The sequence below is a fragment of the Leishmania panamensis genome, assembly GCF_000755165.1.
Source record: "Leishmania panamensis strain MHOM/PA/94/PSC-1 chromosome 33 sequence".
In the NCBI taxonomy this organism is placed as follows: Eukaryota; Euglenozoa; class Kinetoplastea; order Trypanosomatida; family Trypanosomatidae; genus Leishmania; species Leishmania panamensis.
In genome coordinates, this window is record NC_025880.1 from 405,288 (window position 1) to 418,609 (window position 13,322).

The window sequence follows — 13,322 nt, forward strand, 5'->3', positions numbered from 1 at the left end:
GCCGTGTAATTTTAGTGCTTACTTCTGAGCTTCCTCACCCTCCTTCCCTTTCTTCGTCTGAGAGTCGTTTCTTTTCGCTTGCTCTTCTTCTCCCTTCTCCTCACTCTCACCCCACACACTTCCGCTCCTCTCTGTTTTACTCAGCAAAGCTGCGCCTGTCTACCTCCCCCCTCCCCCGTTGGCCCGCCTCCTCAACTATCATTTTGTGTTTCTTTTTTGGGGGGATAGAGAGAGAGAGGGGGGCGTTTGCCTATCGAATAGCCGAGCAAAAACGAAAACCGGCAAACGAGGCAGGAGGAGAACAACGTGAAGCGCTGAAGCGAAAGCCACGGATTGCGCTACCGTTGCTGCGCCACCACCGTTTCTGCGGTTATCGTTGCCCCACTTTCGTCTCGTTCGGATCCCACCTGCCCTCCCCTCCTTTCTCCCACGCTACAGTCAGACGCACTGGCGCAGACGGAAACATACAATATTTACTTTCACCTCGTGTGGTGGTAGTGGGGGGAAGGGGCTGGGGTCTTCAACCTCGCTGCTGCGGCTGGTGTCTCCTTATTGCGCACTCTCATTTTTTGATTCTCATTTTCAGGTTTGTGTGAGGAGGGAGCCGTTTGTCCTCCTTTGTTGTTGTTGTTCGGCCCCCAACACGTGCCGCTTGTCGCACGCGCGAGCTTTTACGGCCTCCGCCTCTGGCCTCCCTGTGGTTGTGCTCCTTTTTCTCATCCTCTTTTTTTCACTTGCACATCTCCTGCTTTGCATAATCGCTTGCCCCAGCAGAGCCTTTCGTTGGCGACTCTAGACGATGAACAGGCCTCTGAACGCGTTGGTGGTGTGCGGCCCATCTGGTGTAGGCAAGGGAACCCTACTGGGCCGCCTTATCCGTGAGTACCCCAACCGCTTCGCCTACTCGGTGTCGCACACAACTCGTAAACCACGCCAGGGAGAGGTAGATGGCCGTGAGTATCACTTCATAGACTGTGAGAGCATCCTCAAGATGCGCGACAACAACGAGTTCCTCGAACTGTGCGACGTGCACGGTAACCTCTACGGCACGAGCGTCGCCGCCGTGCACGCCGTACAGCAGGAGGGGAAGGTGTGCATCATCGAGATAGATGTGAAGGGGGCACAGAAACTGTTCGACCGCACCGACAAGGCGCTGAACGCCGTGTACTTCTTCATAACGGCTCCAAAGGAAGAGCTGCGCAAGCGCATCATGAAGCGTGGCGCCGATAATGAGGCGATGCTGCAGCGGCGTCTTGAGACGGCCGAGTCAGAGTACAAGTTTCTCGAGGAGAATCCCGACTTCTTCTCTGTGCTGCTGGTGAATGATGAGCTGGAGGCGGCGTACGCTGGTCTCTTGGCCGCCATCAATGACCAGCTGAGGAAGCACAACATGGAGAAACTGACTGCCTAGAGGTGGAGTAACTTCCCAAGCAGCCAGGTGGTGTGCGTCAGCGTCTCTTAAAAGGTGGTAGTGTAACGGTGGAGACAACGGAAAGACAAGCAGTGCAAAAGGGCAGGAGACGAAACCAAAAAAAAAAATGAAGTGACCAGTGAAGAAGTACGCTACACGAACATTCGAGAAAGACGTTACGTCTGTGCTCGTTTGGGGGGTATCACAGCGTCGGTGGGGCTGAAAGAAGAAGGCTGAATCCCGTCCCCTCACGAGACCACAAGAAGCGCTGGTGGTGCAGGAAAATTCAAGAGTCGCGAATGCGCGAGGCGGGGAAGTGCATCGTTTCCTACAGGACGATCCAATGGAAAGGAAGACACACAAGAAGACGCGTTGGCGCCGTCGACTACCATACGGAGTCGAATACCCCGGCCGCCCTTTCCGGCGATTGGTACCCATACACGCCCATTTCTGATCACTTTTGTTATCGATGGAGGCAGGGCGACTGTGTGGGGGCAAAGAGGGGGAACGGCTTGGGTTGCACATTGTCGGTGTGGCGATGGTGAAGCCACTATTTTTTGTTTTTTTTTTCGTTTCACTCAAGTTCCACTGTATCTTGGGCTACCGCTTTTCCCTTTAAGGGGAAAGAGAGGAAGGAAGGGGGAAGGCGGTGGCGCTTCTCTGTTGCACTCGTTTGAGGTTCGGTCACACTTCCCCCTCCCCCGCCCCCAAAAGTCCTTTTCTGTGTTTTCTTGTTCTCTGCTGCTCTGTTCGCGAAAACATACGTCTTGCTGGATGTCGTTATGAGTGTGTATAAGTGTCATCAATCACGTCCTCCTCGTTTTCCCCTCCCTGTCACTTTGAGTGGCACGCAGCTCTCCATCTCACCAGCGCGGCACCCTGAATAACGTGCCTTTCTAAAGCAACACGTGAAAGTCACTTCAAAGCGGCGCAACAGTTAATAGAGTTGTACAGCGTCACGTTTTGAATTGGGTGGAGGGCGATGGATGAGAAGGGGGGAGGCATGATTGGTTCCACTCCGTGACTTCACCCCGCACGCAGGCCATATTGGCTGGCTGGTCGTTGCCATTGTCATTGCCTCCTCCTCCTCCTCCTCTTGCATTGTGTGTATCTGAGAAAAATACACGATTTTTTTTTTCTTCTTTTTCTCGCGAGGGCATAGCGCATGAAAGCCTTGAACAATGCTGCTCACCGAAGAAATGAAAAGCGCACCCTCTCTCTCTCTCTCTCTGCGTCCCTCCGCTCCCTCTGTTTTCACCCGTCTCCCCCTCCCCCTAATCTCCTCCTTGGCAAGTGAGAATACAAGCCACCGAAACTCACACAAACACACGTCCCTCTTTTCCTTCCCTTGTTGATCTTGGCCATGCGTGTCTGGAGAGGTGTCGGCCAAAAAATGCTTGTGTACACCATTCATTGAAGAGCATTGCAGCAACCATGCCTCAGTCCTCGCTGTCATCCTCCTCTCCGCCCCCGTCCTCTGCCTATGCCACCCACGCAGATACACAGACACACGCGTGGATATACGTGGATGGCATATGGGTATGGGTGTATGCGTTGGCGTGTGCTCTTCTCCTTTGGTGGGGAAGGGAGGAGAGAAGACAAGAGAAGTGGGCCGATGTGTATAGGAGGAACTCATTGATAAAAAGGGAAACTGGAGAAGTCTGCGTATCTTCACACACGCTCCGTACTCGCTGAGCGCATATGTCAGTAAACTGTGCCAGCACGCAAACTTCTCGACCGCGCAGCTACTTCCCCGTATTTCTGTCAGCGAATGTCGTTGCTTGAGTGGCAGCGCCTCTGTTCTCTCTCTCTAGGTATTTTGTTGCGTAGTAGTGAGAGACAGGCAAGCCGACTGCAGAGATGAAAAAGAACGCAGAAAAGAAGAGGCTCATGCAGGGAAGGGGCAGTGAAGCCCAGAGTAGGCACCAAGGAAGAGGACGAAGCAGTTGCGTTTGGGGTATTCGCCAGGATACTCCATCTCATCCTCACCAGTCTAGTGAAATCCCCTTGTTTTACTCGCATCGCTCCTCCCTCTCTCTCTCTATCCTTTCCCCGCTCCTTCGTCCTCGCACGCGCTTAGCGCCCTCGTCTGCTTCTTCGGTTGTGTTCTCTGAGGGTTCTCCCCGCCGTTTTTTTTTTTCGTGTGTTTGTCTGTTTCTTCGCTCACCTGTATCGTTCTGCTGCCGGTGGATCAGTCAATGCCGCGAGCTCAGTGTACACGCATGCGTCGGTGCACATGCATTGAATGGGGGTGTGTGGCAGCTGCGATGCGCAGCCCCCGGGTGGGGAGAGGTCGAGGGAAGGGAAAGAAAATGTACTCTACATTGTGTTGTGTCGAAGGATGGCAAACACCACGCCAAGGATGGAAACCCAAGGCAGCTTTTCAGCTCGATCAAACTCACCCTTGAACGGAGCTCCTCTGCGGCACTAGCGGTGCGTGTGAAGTGCAGGTCTCTCGATGTGGAAGGGGAGTAAGAGCGCATCCAGTGGGCCGCCCCTTTTTCAGTCGGACAATTTTCTGCTTATCCCTCGCCCCACTTGCATTTTTCTATTCGCACCGTGGCGTTGCCGCTTCCTTGAATTTGTGCCCACCTCCTTTCCCTGCGCATCTCTCCCCATCTCCACCTCAATCCCATTGCACAAATACCGCCGTGCCGCTTCACTCTCCAGAGCACAGATGCCGAAAGAAAGCACAGGCGTCCTCGGCTGCTTTTTTACTGTCGTGTTTTCTCACATTGCCTATCAGACTGCCGCCGCAAACGACTTCTGCCCCTTCAACAGCTATCACCGCAGCCTCTTCGCGCATGCGAAAGGGAGATTGCCACGCCTCAGTGCCGCAATACACTCATTAGAAGCTCTGTGTTCGAACGAGCGAGTCGCCTCGTGTTTGAGGAGGGAGGGAGGGGAAGGGCTTTTTTCTTCAATAGAGCACTGCCGCAGCCCCTTTGACGCAGAAGCGTAGTCATCAGCTGCACATTCTGGCTAAACCAGAGGGAAGTTGTTGGGGAACCAGAAGGTGAGATCGAGTCTCCTGTACTTTGTTTGCGCATGCTTGACTGGGAAAGACACCCTCGTACATCATTGTATCCAGGTTACTTTTCATTGCTTTTCTCTTCCTCTCGGGCCAGGTAATGTGGACGTCGTCGCGATGAAAAGTGTGTCGCCGAGTGCAGATAGGTCTTCTGCAGCCTCACCGTCGAGTCCACCTACACCAGCCGTTGCTGGAAACGCTGCTGGGACATCGAGGCCGTCAGCGTCACATGAGATGCGGACGGAACCGCGGTACATAAGGCTACCAGACGCACTCTACGCTCTGCGTCGCCGCTACCCCTCCGTGACGGAGAGTGTTTTTCTGGAATGCACGCGCTGCCATCAGTGGGTTGCGGTACCTGTCTTACGTGAGATTCCGAACGAAGTAGCGAATGCTGTTGTGTCGAGCAGTGTAGAGGGATTGGATCCGATAAGCAAGCGCACCGACTATGGCGGTCCGCTGCGTCACACGCATCAGGACCTCTTACGCCGGCGTGAGGAACTCGCGAGCGATACCGCCGTCCCGCAATGGCGGTCAAGGCGACTCCAGGAAAAGCAGAGCCACCTCGCGAGCGGCGACGCCGACCAAGACGGTGGGACGCATGGTGACGTCGACGGGGCAGCGACGACGACCTCACCGCAGAGTTTCTTCGAATCTCTTCTGAAGCAGCTGCGACGCAACCGGCGCCAGCCAGGGGAGGGAACGGCGGACTCGACGACGGGGGCCTCTGAGAGTGCGCATCAGGGACGCCAACGGCACACGCCTCTCTACATTCCAAATCCTGATACGTTTATCTGTGCCGGGTGGCAGTGCGCCTGGGATGCGGACGCACTTGCCGACCTTCGGCAGGACTGGCTGCAGAGCATCTACCGCGCCCTTCCCATGCCTTCTGTGTGCGAAGAGAGCATAGCCCTCTCCTCTGAAGCGTCCTCATCCTCCTCCTTCCTAAGCTCCCCAGTTGCCACTTTCGTCGAAGTACTGCGGCAGAGAAGGTCAGCGCTGAATGAAGCCCTCGCGCAGGAGCTCCATTTGGGGAGGAGCCGGCGCTGGGGACGCGGCGCTGGCCAACGGGCGGGCCGCACTGAACACAACCTGGAAAATCAGGATAGTCTGCCAGCCCTATCATTGCCCGGCAGCGCCGCAGAAGGCGACATAGCACTCTCTCGGATGCAGGCGTCGTGGGTGAGGGCGGCAGCTCTGCACCTGCTGCGCAACACAGGCAGCACCAGTGAAAGCTTCCCTGTGAAAGCCACGGCCAACGACTACGCAGATGCCGAGGTGCCGCACCGCCGTCATTCCAGCGCGGAGGAGGACAGCCAGAAGAACGTGCTTTCCGCCTACTGCTGGGCGGTGTGCGACGCATGTGGCAAGCTCCGTCGTGTCGCACAGCCCTTCCCTGGCGGCGCCCCCTTCGTGTGTGCGATGGCGGTGACAACATCCTCATCCTGCCGCGCCGCCCGCGGCGGCAACGCTCCGCATTGCAACTCAGCGTCTAGCCTTGACCATGCGTGTAGTGTGTCGGAGATGGAAGGGCTTATGCAATCCAACATGAAGCTCTGCGAGGCAGAGCTAATCTACGCCGCCCTCTCATCCCCCTTCCTCCCATACCCTCTCAGGTCACAGCTGTCCTCGCTCTGTCGGCGACAGACCAGCGTCAAGGATCCCCAGGAGTCGGCAGAGCGATTGAGCAGGGCTGATGTGGCGCGCGTTTTGCTTTCTGAGCCGCTACTGCGGACAATTCAGTCCAGCGTACGGGAGTCGATGAGGAAGGGGACCCCCAGTCGCACTACTTACCAGAGACATCGCGCCTCTGGCGCCGCTGCCGCTTCCACTCCGGGCTCGACGAAGCCGCGTCGCAAGGCCTCAGCATCGGAACTAAATGACGCTGATCCCGAACTGGCAGAGAGGGAGCTCTTCCTCTACCGCTCACTCCCCATCTTGCGCGAGCTTGCCCGCACCATAAAGGCGCGGAGCATCAGCGCCTTTGTGCGGCAGCTACAGCTCACTCCAGCGCAGATTCAGGCAAAGCGTGAGGCGGTGATGCTAGACTCCCTCCTCAGTGATCACCAGCGCACCTCCATTACCGGAGGCAGCAGCGGCACCGCAAAAGGGAAGGCCGCGGCGGTGATTGCCACGACGAGCGAGGCAGAGACGGCGCACGAGAAGGTGAAGCTGGAGGAAGGGGCCACTGCGAGCACCGAACCTGCGGAGCGTTTACCACCGCACCCCACCCGCACACAGACGAGAAAACCGCCATCCAAGTTAGCGCAGCTTTTTACCCCGGAAGAGGCACCGCCAGCAGCCAAGAAGGAACCTATAAAAGTGGAAGCTGTCAGCGGCAGCGAAGTTACCCTGCCTCGGCCGGTGGTGGAGCGGACACCAGCTCGATCAAGGCGGCAGCTACCCTATGAAACAGTACCGCGGACTTTGGAATACCAGCAAGGTCTCGAAAATGAGACTGCTCAGCAGCCACAGCAGCATACCGCCCCTGCTGCACCTCGAAAGCGCGGGCGACCACCTCGCCAGTGGGCTGAAGTGCCGTCAAAGTCGGTGGTTTCTGGGCCCCAGGTAACTACAGAGGCGACGGTTGTCACTGGAGATGCCAACATGCCGTCCCCTCGCCGCCGCCGGCAGCGTTGCGAGAAAGTTCCAGGGAAGGAGGAACAGACAGCAGCGAGTAGTGTGGTTCCTGCAGGAAAGAGTGAGGCAGTAGCAGAGCTGGCAGGCTCACTGACACCGCCGCCACGTGGACGACCGCGCGGACGGCCACACGGAAGCGGCTCAGCGAAGCGGAGGCACAGCCAAGGTTCCAAGGACGAAGATGCGGAAGTAAAGGCTGCAAATGGCGGCAAGTGGGAGGTGGTGCATTGGGTGCAGTGCGATCTGTGCTGCAAGTGGCGCATCGTACCGAAGCGCGTGCCGGCCAAAGTCAAGTTTTGGGAGTGCACGATGCGCTACGACGAGGTGCGCGGCCGAACCACTACCTGCGACGACCCAGACGATGCCGAGATCTCCCCGTGAGTCAACGGAACCACGCGCCCGCACGAAGTGTGTAACGTTATGATCTACTGCGGTGGTTGTGTCCGCTATACACCTAATCACTCGCCAACAGCACATCTGAAGAGCGAGCAGGAAGGCGAAAAAAAAAAGGAAAAGACGGACGCAAGCAGGCAGAAAACGAAACACTAAATTGCCTCCCTTGTGCGCACACGTGTCTCTGACAGTGATTCAACGCGCTGTCAGAGGCACCCAGTTGTCACCGCCGCCGTACAACCGCCCACGGTGGAGGGAAGATAATTGCATGAGCTCCGCACCAACGTTTCATGCGGACTTGTTGTTTTTCGCTTGATTGCGTGCTTGTGCACCCAATGATACCCCCTACCGTATAGTTCCGTGTGCGTCTGTGGGCCACGTCGTGTTGTCGAGGCGTCTGCTCACCTGCACGCTCCCGTTTTATTCCTTCACACTGGCCCGTCTGCGCGACGCCCTCATTCTCCTCTCGCTCCACTGCTTCTCCCCCCTCTCTCTCTCTCTTGGATTGGGCGTACAACGATGCTCCCCTCACATCGCTTTGTACTTCGGTGATTCCCATTACTCTTCACCAACTTCGTTCTCGTCCACTTCCCCATCCACCCCCCCCCCGTCAACTCTCACACACAAAAGGGTACGTAATATATGGCCTCCCTTCTCATTGCGGTTCCTGCCTCTGTTTTCCCCGGACTTTTCTCCGCTCTCTCCCTCTCTGCGTGCGTTGTTGTTGTTGCCAGTGTTGTTTTTCTCCTTGGTTGCTGATCTTTAGTGGATCGCTGCAGCATACCCCTCCTGCTCGCTCTCCTCCGCGGCTACCCTTCACCTTCACTCCGCAGTGTTGTGGTTGCACATGCGCGCACACGTGCCACGGGCCGCTGGCACAATTTCCCCTACGTTTCTGTTTTCATCTCTCCTCGTCTACACCTTTGCCTGCTGGTCCCCCCCCCTCTCTCTCCTTATCTTCCCCTTTCGCTTTTCGTTCATTCCATCATCGTTCCCCCTCTCTCTCCCTCTCACGTCTCTTCCTTTCCAGCTTCGGGCTTTAGAGGAAAGGGGGGGGTTGCTCAACACCGCCTTTTCAACGAAAGGGATCGCTGAACGGGACGTAGAAGGGGAAGGGGCCGACTGGCCAAGAGGCAACAGGCGGAGATTGAAGAGTGGAAACTGCAAGAGAGAGGCGCTTTTTCGCACGCTCTACCTCTCTCTCTCTCTCTCCCTCTCTCTCGGTAGTGCTGCTGTTGGCTTCACTCTTGTACAGCACTTTCTGCCGCCTTCGTGTTCTTGCGCGGTGTTTGTTTGTTTTCGTGTGTGTGTGTGCCTTATCGAGGTAACGAGCGACCGTAGTTTTTCCTGCACAGTGCTTTGGGTGCCTAGCACATCAGCATAGCTCTTGTAGAAGCATGTCTTCGTGTCCTCGTGCGCCCTCCGAAAAGGAGTCGAAGGACTCTACGGACGCAGCGCACATCATGTGCTTCGCCTGCTCGCGCTGTGAATACCCTATCTGCGACTGCAGCAAGCTGCTGCTTCGTAAGGTCCCTCAGGGGCTGAGCGAATACGCTTTTCACTATAACCTGGATGGGCTCCTCGACCTCGAGGATGTGCAAGTCCCATGCTACAGCGCGGCTGAGGTAGTACACACTTCGGCCGTGGTGTCCGAGTCTCTCATGAAGTTTCCGATGCCGCCTGCCGCGCTGGTGGTGGCCCTTGAGTCCATTGTACAATCTCGCAAACACTGGATCCAGCAGCGTCAGAACATGAATGCCCGACTGCACGAGCGCGGCGTTGCGGCGTTGCCCACAACGGCCACAGCACCTTCGATGGAAGCGGTCACAGGCGGCACGGCTTCGTCAAGCGAGAGCACGCCTTCCCCTCCTGCTAGCACGAGCAGGGATGTGGATGCCGTCCCTGTGGCCACCGTCACCACAGCTGCGAGCAGCGCACCCATCGTGCGTCGCTATGGGGACACGGCAGAGAGCCGTATCGACCTTGTGTGCGTCACGGACAGCGTGCTCGACGGTGGAGTGCAGGAGTGCACGAAAGACCGTAGTGCAGTGGCCACCACAGTAGTCAGCCCGGAAGACCAACGCGCTGATGAAGGAGCAGAAGCAGCCACCCACCGCGGAGAGGGAGAGGTAGTGAGGTCGACCTCCATGACCGCGCCAGCAGTCATCCGAGACGCAAGCTTTGCCAGCATTCAGGCAGACGTCATGAAAGCTGCCACCGCCGCCGCCGCCGAGACAAGTTGGACCTCACCTGGCAATTTTCGCCTCCGTGAAGCATTCATCGACGTGAGCCGCTCCACGCTGTCTTCACGCGCGCCATGGTTCCAGGACTATAAATGTGTGAGCCGGGTGCAATGCCCAGACTGCCACCAACCGTTGGGCTTTGTGTTCTGCATCTCCGACGCAAAGGAACAGCAGCAACGCTCGTCACGTGAAGTAGCGGCGCCGCTTGAAGCTACACTGCAGACGCAGGGAGTGAAGCGGCCAGCCACGTCGGAGGCAGATGAGACAGGCAGCACTGACGACACTGCAGCCTCACCAGACGCCAGCACTGCCGACCGTAGTGACACCGACCCAGCCATCGCTCCGCTGACGGAAGCGACGCAGCTGCCGCATGCAAAGAAGACACGAAATGAAAAAGACGCACAAGCGGCAGCGTCGGCCAGTACGTGGCACACGTGGCAGGAAGCGCAGCTACACCGGCAGCGCAGTGGCGCTGAAGAGTGCCAGGGGGGATGCGGTAATGAGGTGGAGGACGAGCGACGAGGCAGCGCGGACGAGGATGACAACAACGACCAGGAGGCAGCCCCTGATCGGTTCATCGGACTCGAACTGAAGCGCATTGTTCAGCGCCAATGGACCCTGAGCGTCTTTCACGAACGTTACAGCAAGTCGCGTCATCTGCACACCTTTCGCGAGTTATTTCCCGAAGCTGAGGAGCTGCAGAGCCTGTATAGCCGCCTGCTCGGTTTGCGCACCCAGACGGAGCTTTACAGTAGTCTGCTGCGCCGGCACAAGGAGCAAAACGATGTGCAGATGGCACTTTTGATGAGCAACAAGGATCGCATGCACACGTACGACGAGAAGGTCAAGACAATGCAGCAGATCATCGAGGCACAGCGGGCGCAGATTGCCATGCAGACGCGGCAGATTCGAAATCAAGAAGAGCTTGTGCAGAGCCATAGGCGGCAATTTGCCACTCAGAAGCGGCAGATGGATGTGGAGCAGCTCCTCCTCGTGCAGCAGAGCAAAACCATCGAGTCCCAAAAGGAGCAGCTACGCTTGCTCAAGGATCACTTCCAGGCAACACGGCCTGAGGTGTTGCTGGACGCGCGGCTGAGAATCAACCCTTGCCCATACCCCTTGCTCAGCCGCCTCCCACCCAGCGACACTGGCGATGCAGAGGCGTCGCAAGTTGTCGAAGCAACCTCGCCGCTTCGCCAACTCTCAGCGAGAGGTCAGTGCTGCGAAGAGGCAGACCATGATTGGGCTGACACAGAGGAAGAAGAAGAGGCGAAGGCAGAGGAATGGGGAGAAGGCGATGGTCGGACTCCACAGACTGTGGCAGCGTCCGCGCGCCTCTCTGTTGCGCCTTCAGGGACACCGCCAGCGCACCTCTGCGGTATCCCAACGTCGTCCGCGACCCGCCACCTTGGAACTCCCTCCGAGGATGACCAGACGTTAGCTCACGCATCGCGCCAATTTTCTTCCTTCGGCTCTGATTAGAAGAAAAGAAAAGCAGCGCGCATTGCAAGGCTACTAAGGTGTGGAGCTGGGGAATGGATACGGGTGGGCCACACCTTTTCCTCGTGTCAATCGCGCCTCCCCCCTCTGCACACAGACACAGACACATTAGAGAGGTGAAAATGACCACTGTGCGTGCGGTAAAGCACACACACACACACACACACACACACACGTGGCGACACGCATACACGCTTACACGTTACGGAAGATGTCCTCAACACCCATGCAACTCCCGTGTGTTTAACGTGGTGGTGCCTCTTTCTTTTTTTTTTCGCATTTTCTGGTCGCTAAAATGTTTCTCCCCCTCCCCCTCCCCAGCCTCAACGAGGCCACGACACACGAACGAAGGACTTCGTAACGCCTATGTATGGGGCTCATCGAGGTGCCACCGCTGTTGCACTCGCCTGCGGCTGTGCTCGGTGGGCCGCTATGTGAATCTATCGAAGAGAGCGAAGCAGATCACACCTACGAAATGAAACGAAAAAGCGAGTTAGGAACGGGCCCCTACCCCTCACTTTCCTTTCTCGCGTCTAATCCCACGTGTCACTCCTCTTTCCTCTATGCGCACATACTCCTCCTCTCCCCACCCTCCTTCTCCGCCACTTCACCTGGCGTCTATGTGCAAACACATACGCGTAACCACCTCTTTCCCTTCTCCCGTACTCTCACCCAACTTGAGCTCGTGGGCGGTGCTTATCCCGCCTCCCTCCCCCTCCCTTTTAACGGGCAACTCGTTTGTTGTCTCTGTTTCTCTTCCTGGAGAGTTAAGGAAGGAGCGCGCGTTGGCGATATCACACCACCTCGCATGTGCTCTCTCATACAGCTGCTGCACAACCTGCCCTGTTTTTTGTTTTCATTTATATTTACCTTTCTTGACCAGCAGTCGCCTGTGGCGACGCGCGTTTTCCTCTCTCAGCCTCCCCTCGCACCCGAATGAGCAGAGGGATGGAAAGTGGAGGACCCAGCGGAAACTCGTTCGCCTCGGCGAGGACCTCGAACTCCAACCTTAGTCAAGATCACAGCACGGTGACGCTTGGGTCTGCCTCCCCAGTGCTGCGGACGGTTAGCAGCCCAACGCCCGCCGCGACACCCGCCTCTCCACCGCCTGAGGCGGACAACCTGGAGGGACAGTCAAAGGACTTCCTTATTCAACGCGTGCGAGCACTAGAGCGTCAGCTGAAGATACGCAACAGTGACTGCGCGCGCCTGCTAGAGGAGCGCAAGCAGCTGCTGCCGCTGAAAGAGAAGTGCGAATCGCAGCGGGAAATGATAGTAGCGCTGCGTGATCAGCTGAATTTGGCAAAGGTGCAATGCGAGTCTGCAAACGATGCGATGGAGGAGATGAAGCGCCGGCAGCGCAACAAAGAACACCGCGAGCGCGTGGCCTATGCAGAGCGCGCCCTGTACGGTGCCAATGCCCCTCCCGGGTCTACCACTGGGAACACGAGTAGGCCAGCAACTTCCAGCTCAGCAAATGCCACGCCCGCTTCGGCGCCGAGAAGTAACAACATGCGGCGTGCTCCTGGAGGGACCGTGGTAAACACCACGTCCGGACCACAAATAATTTACGACAGCTCTGACATCTCCTCTGTGGGCTTCACCAAGAATGCAAAGTTGCCGTACGACTTCCTGGGTGGACCTGGAGTGCAGCTGCAGTACCTCAGTCCCTACCACGGGAACTCGTGCAGCGGTGCTGGAGAGGAACCGGAAGGCGGTTGCGACGCCTCCGATGATGCTCAGGTGCGCCGCACGATGGCAACAGCGGCGGAGGCGATTGAGATGGATGCCAAGCACACGGAGAAAGAGGACGAAGAGTATCAGGCACTAGTGGCACGCCTCAAGGCACTGCGCGATGGAGACAAGTAGTGGATTCCCCCGCCCCTTCTCTCTTCTTCTCTCTCTCTCTCTCTGGGGCGCTCAAAGATCCAGAAGCACACCTCCTCCACTCACCACGCGCAAGGGGTCGAGAAGAGGACGCCCACCACGGTGCGCTGCACTCCACAGGCGTTCGAGGCGAACGTACAGCACACACACACACCGAATGTGTATTGGTTTTGCTTCCCCCGATCCGTTCGCCCGCCGCATCGCTACAAACGGAAGC

General features: G+C 57.3%; 4 protein-coding genes across 4 annotated transcripts; all 4 read left to right on the forward strand.

The window, feature by feature from the left end:
• Nucleotides 1-799: 799 nt before the first annotated feature.
• LPMP_331140 (guanylate kinase, putative) lies at nucleotides 800-1,411 on the forward strand (the record flags this gene model as incomplete). The annotated part of the gene is made up of 1 exon (XM_010703904.1): nucleotides 800-1,411. One exon carries the CDS (start codon nucleotides 800-802, stop codon nucleotides 1,409-1,411), a length of 612 nt encoding a protein of 203 aa, XP_010702206.1.
• Nucleotides 1,412-4,676: 3,265 nt separating this feature from the next.
• On the forward strand, nucleotides 4,677-7,463 carry LPMP_331150 (hypothetical protein; the record flags this gene model as incomplete). The annotated part of the gene is made up of 1 exon (XM_010703905.1): nucleotides 4,677-7,463. One exon carries the CDS (start codon nucleotides 4,677-4,679, stop codon nucleotides 7,461-7,463), a length of 2,787 nt encoding a protein of 928 aa, XP_010702207.1.
• A 1,475-nt stretch (nucleotides 7,464-8,938) lies between these two features.
• On the forward strand, nucleotides 8,939-11,200 carry LPMP_331160 (hypothetical protein; the record flags this gene model as incomplete). Its single annotated transcript, XM_010703906.1, has 1 exon — nucleotides 8,939-11,200. The coding sequence occupies one exon, from the start codon at nucleotides 8,939-8,941 to the stop codon at nucleotides 11,198-11,200; it is 2,262 nt and encodes a 753-aa protein (XP_010702208.1).
• A 954-nt stretch (nucleotides 11,201-12,154) lies between these two features.
• LPMP_331170 (hypothetical protein) lies at nucleotides 12,155-13,087 on the forward strand (the record flags this gene model as incomplete). Its single annotated transcript, XM_010703907.1, has 1 exon — nucleotides 12,155-13,087. One exon carries the CDS (start codon nucleotides 12,155-12,157, stop codon nucleotides 13,085-13,087), a length of 933 nt encoding a protein of 310 aa, XP_010702209.1.
• Between the last annotated feature and the right edge of the window lie 235 nt (nucleotides 13,088-13,322).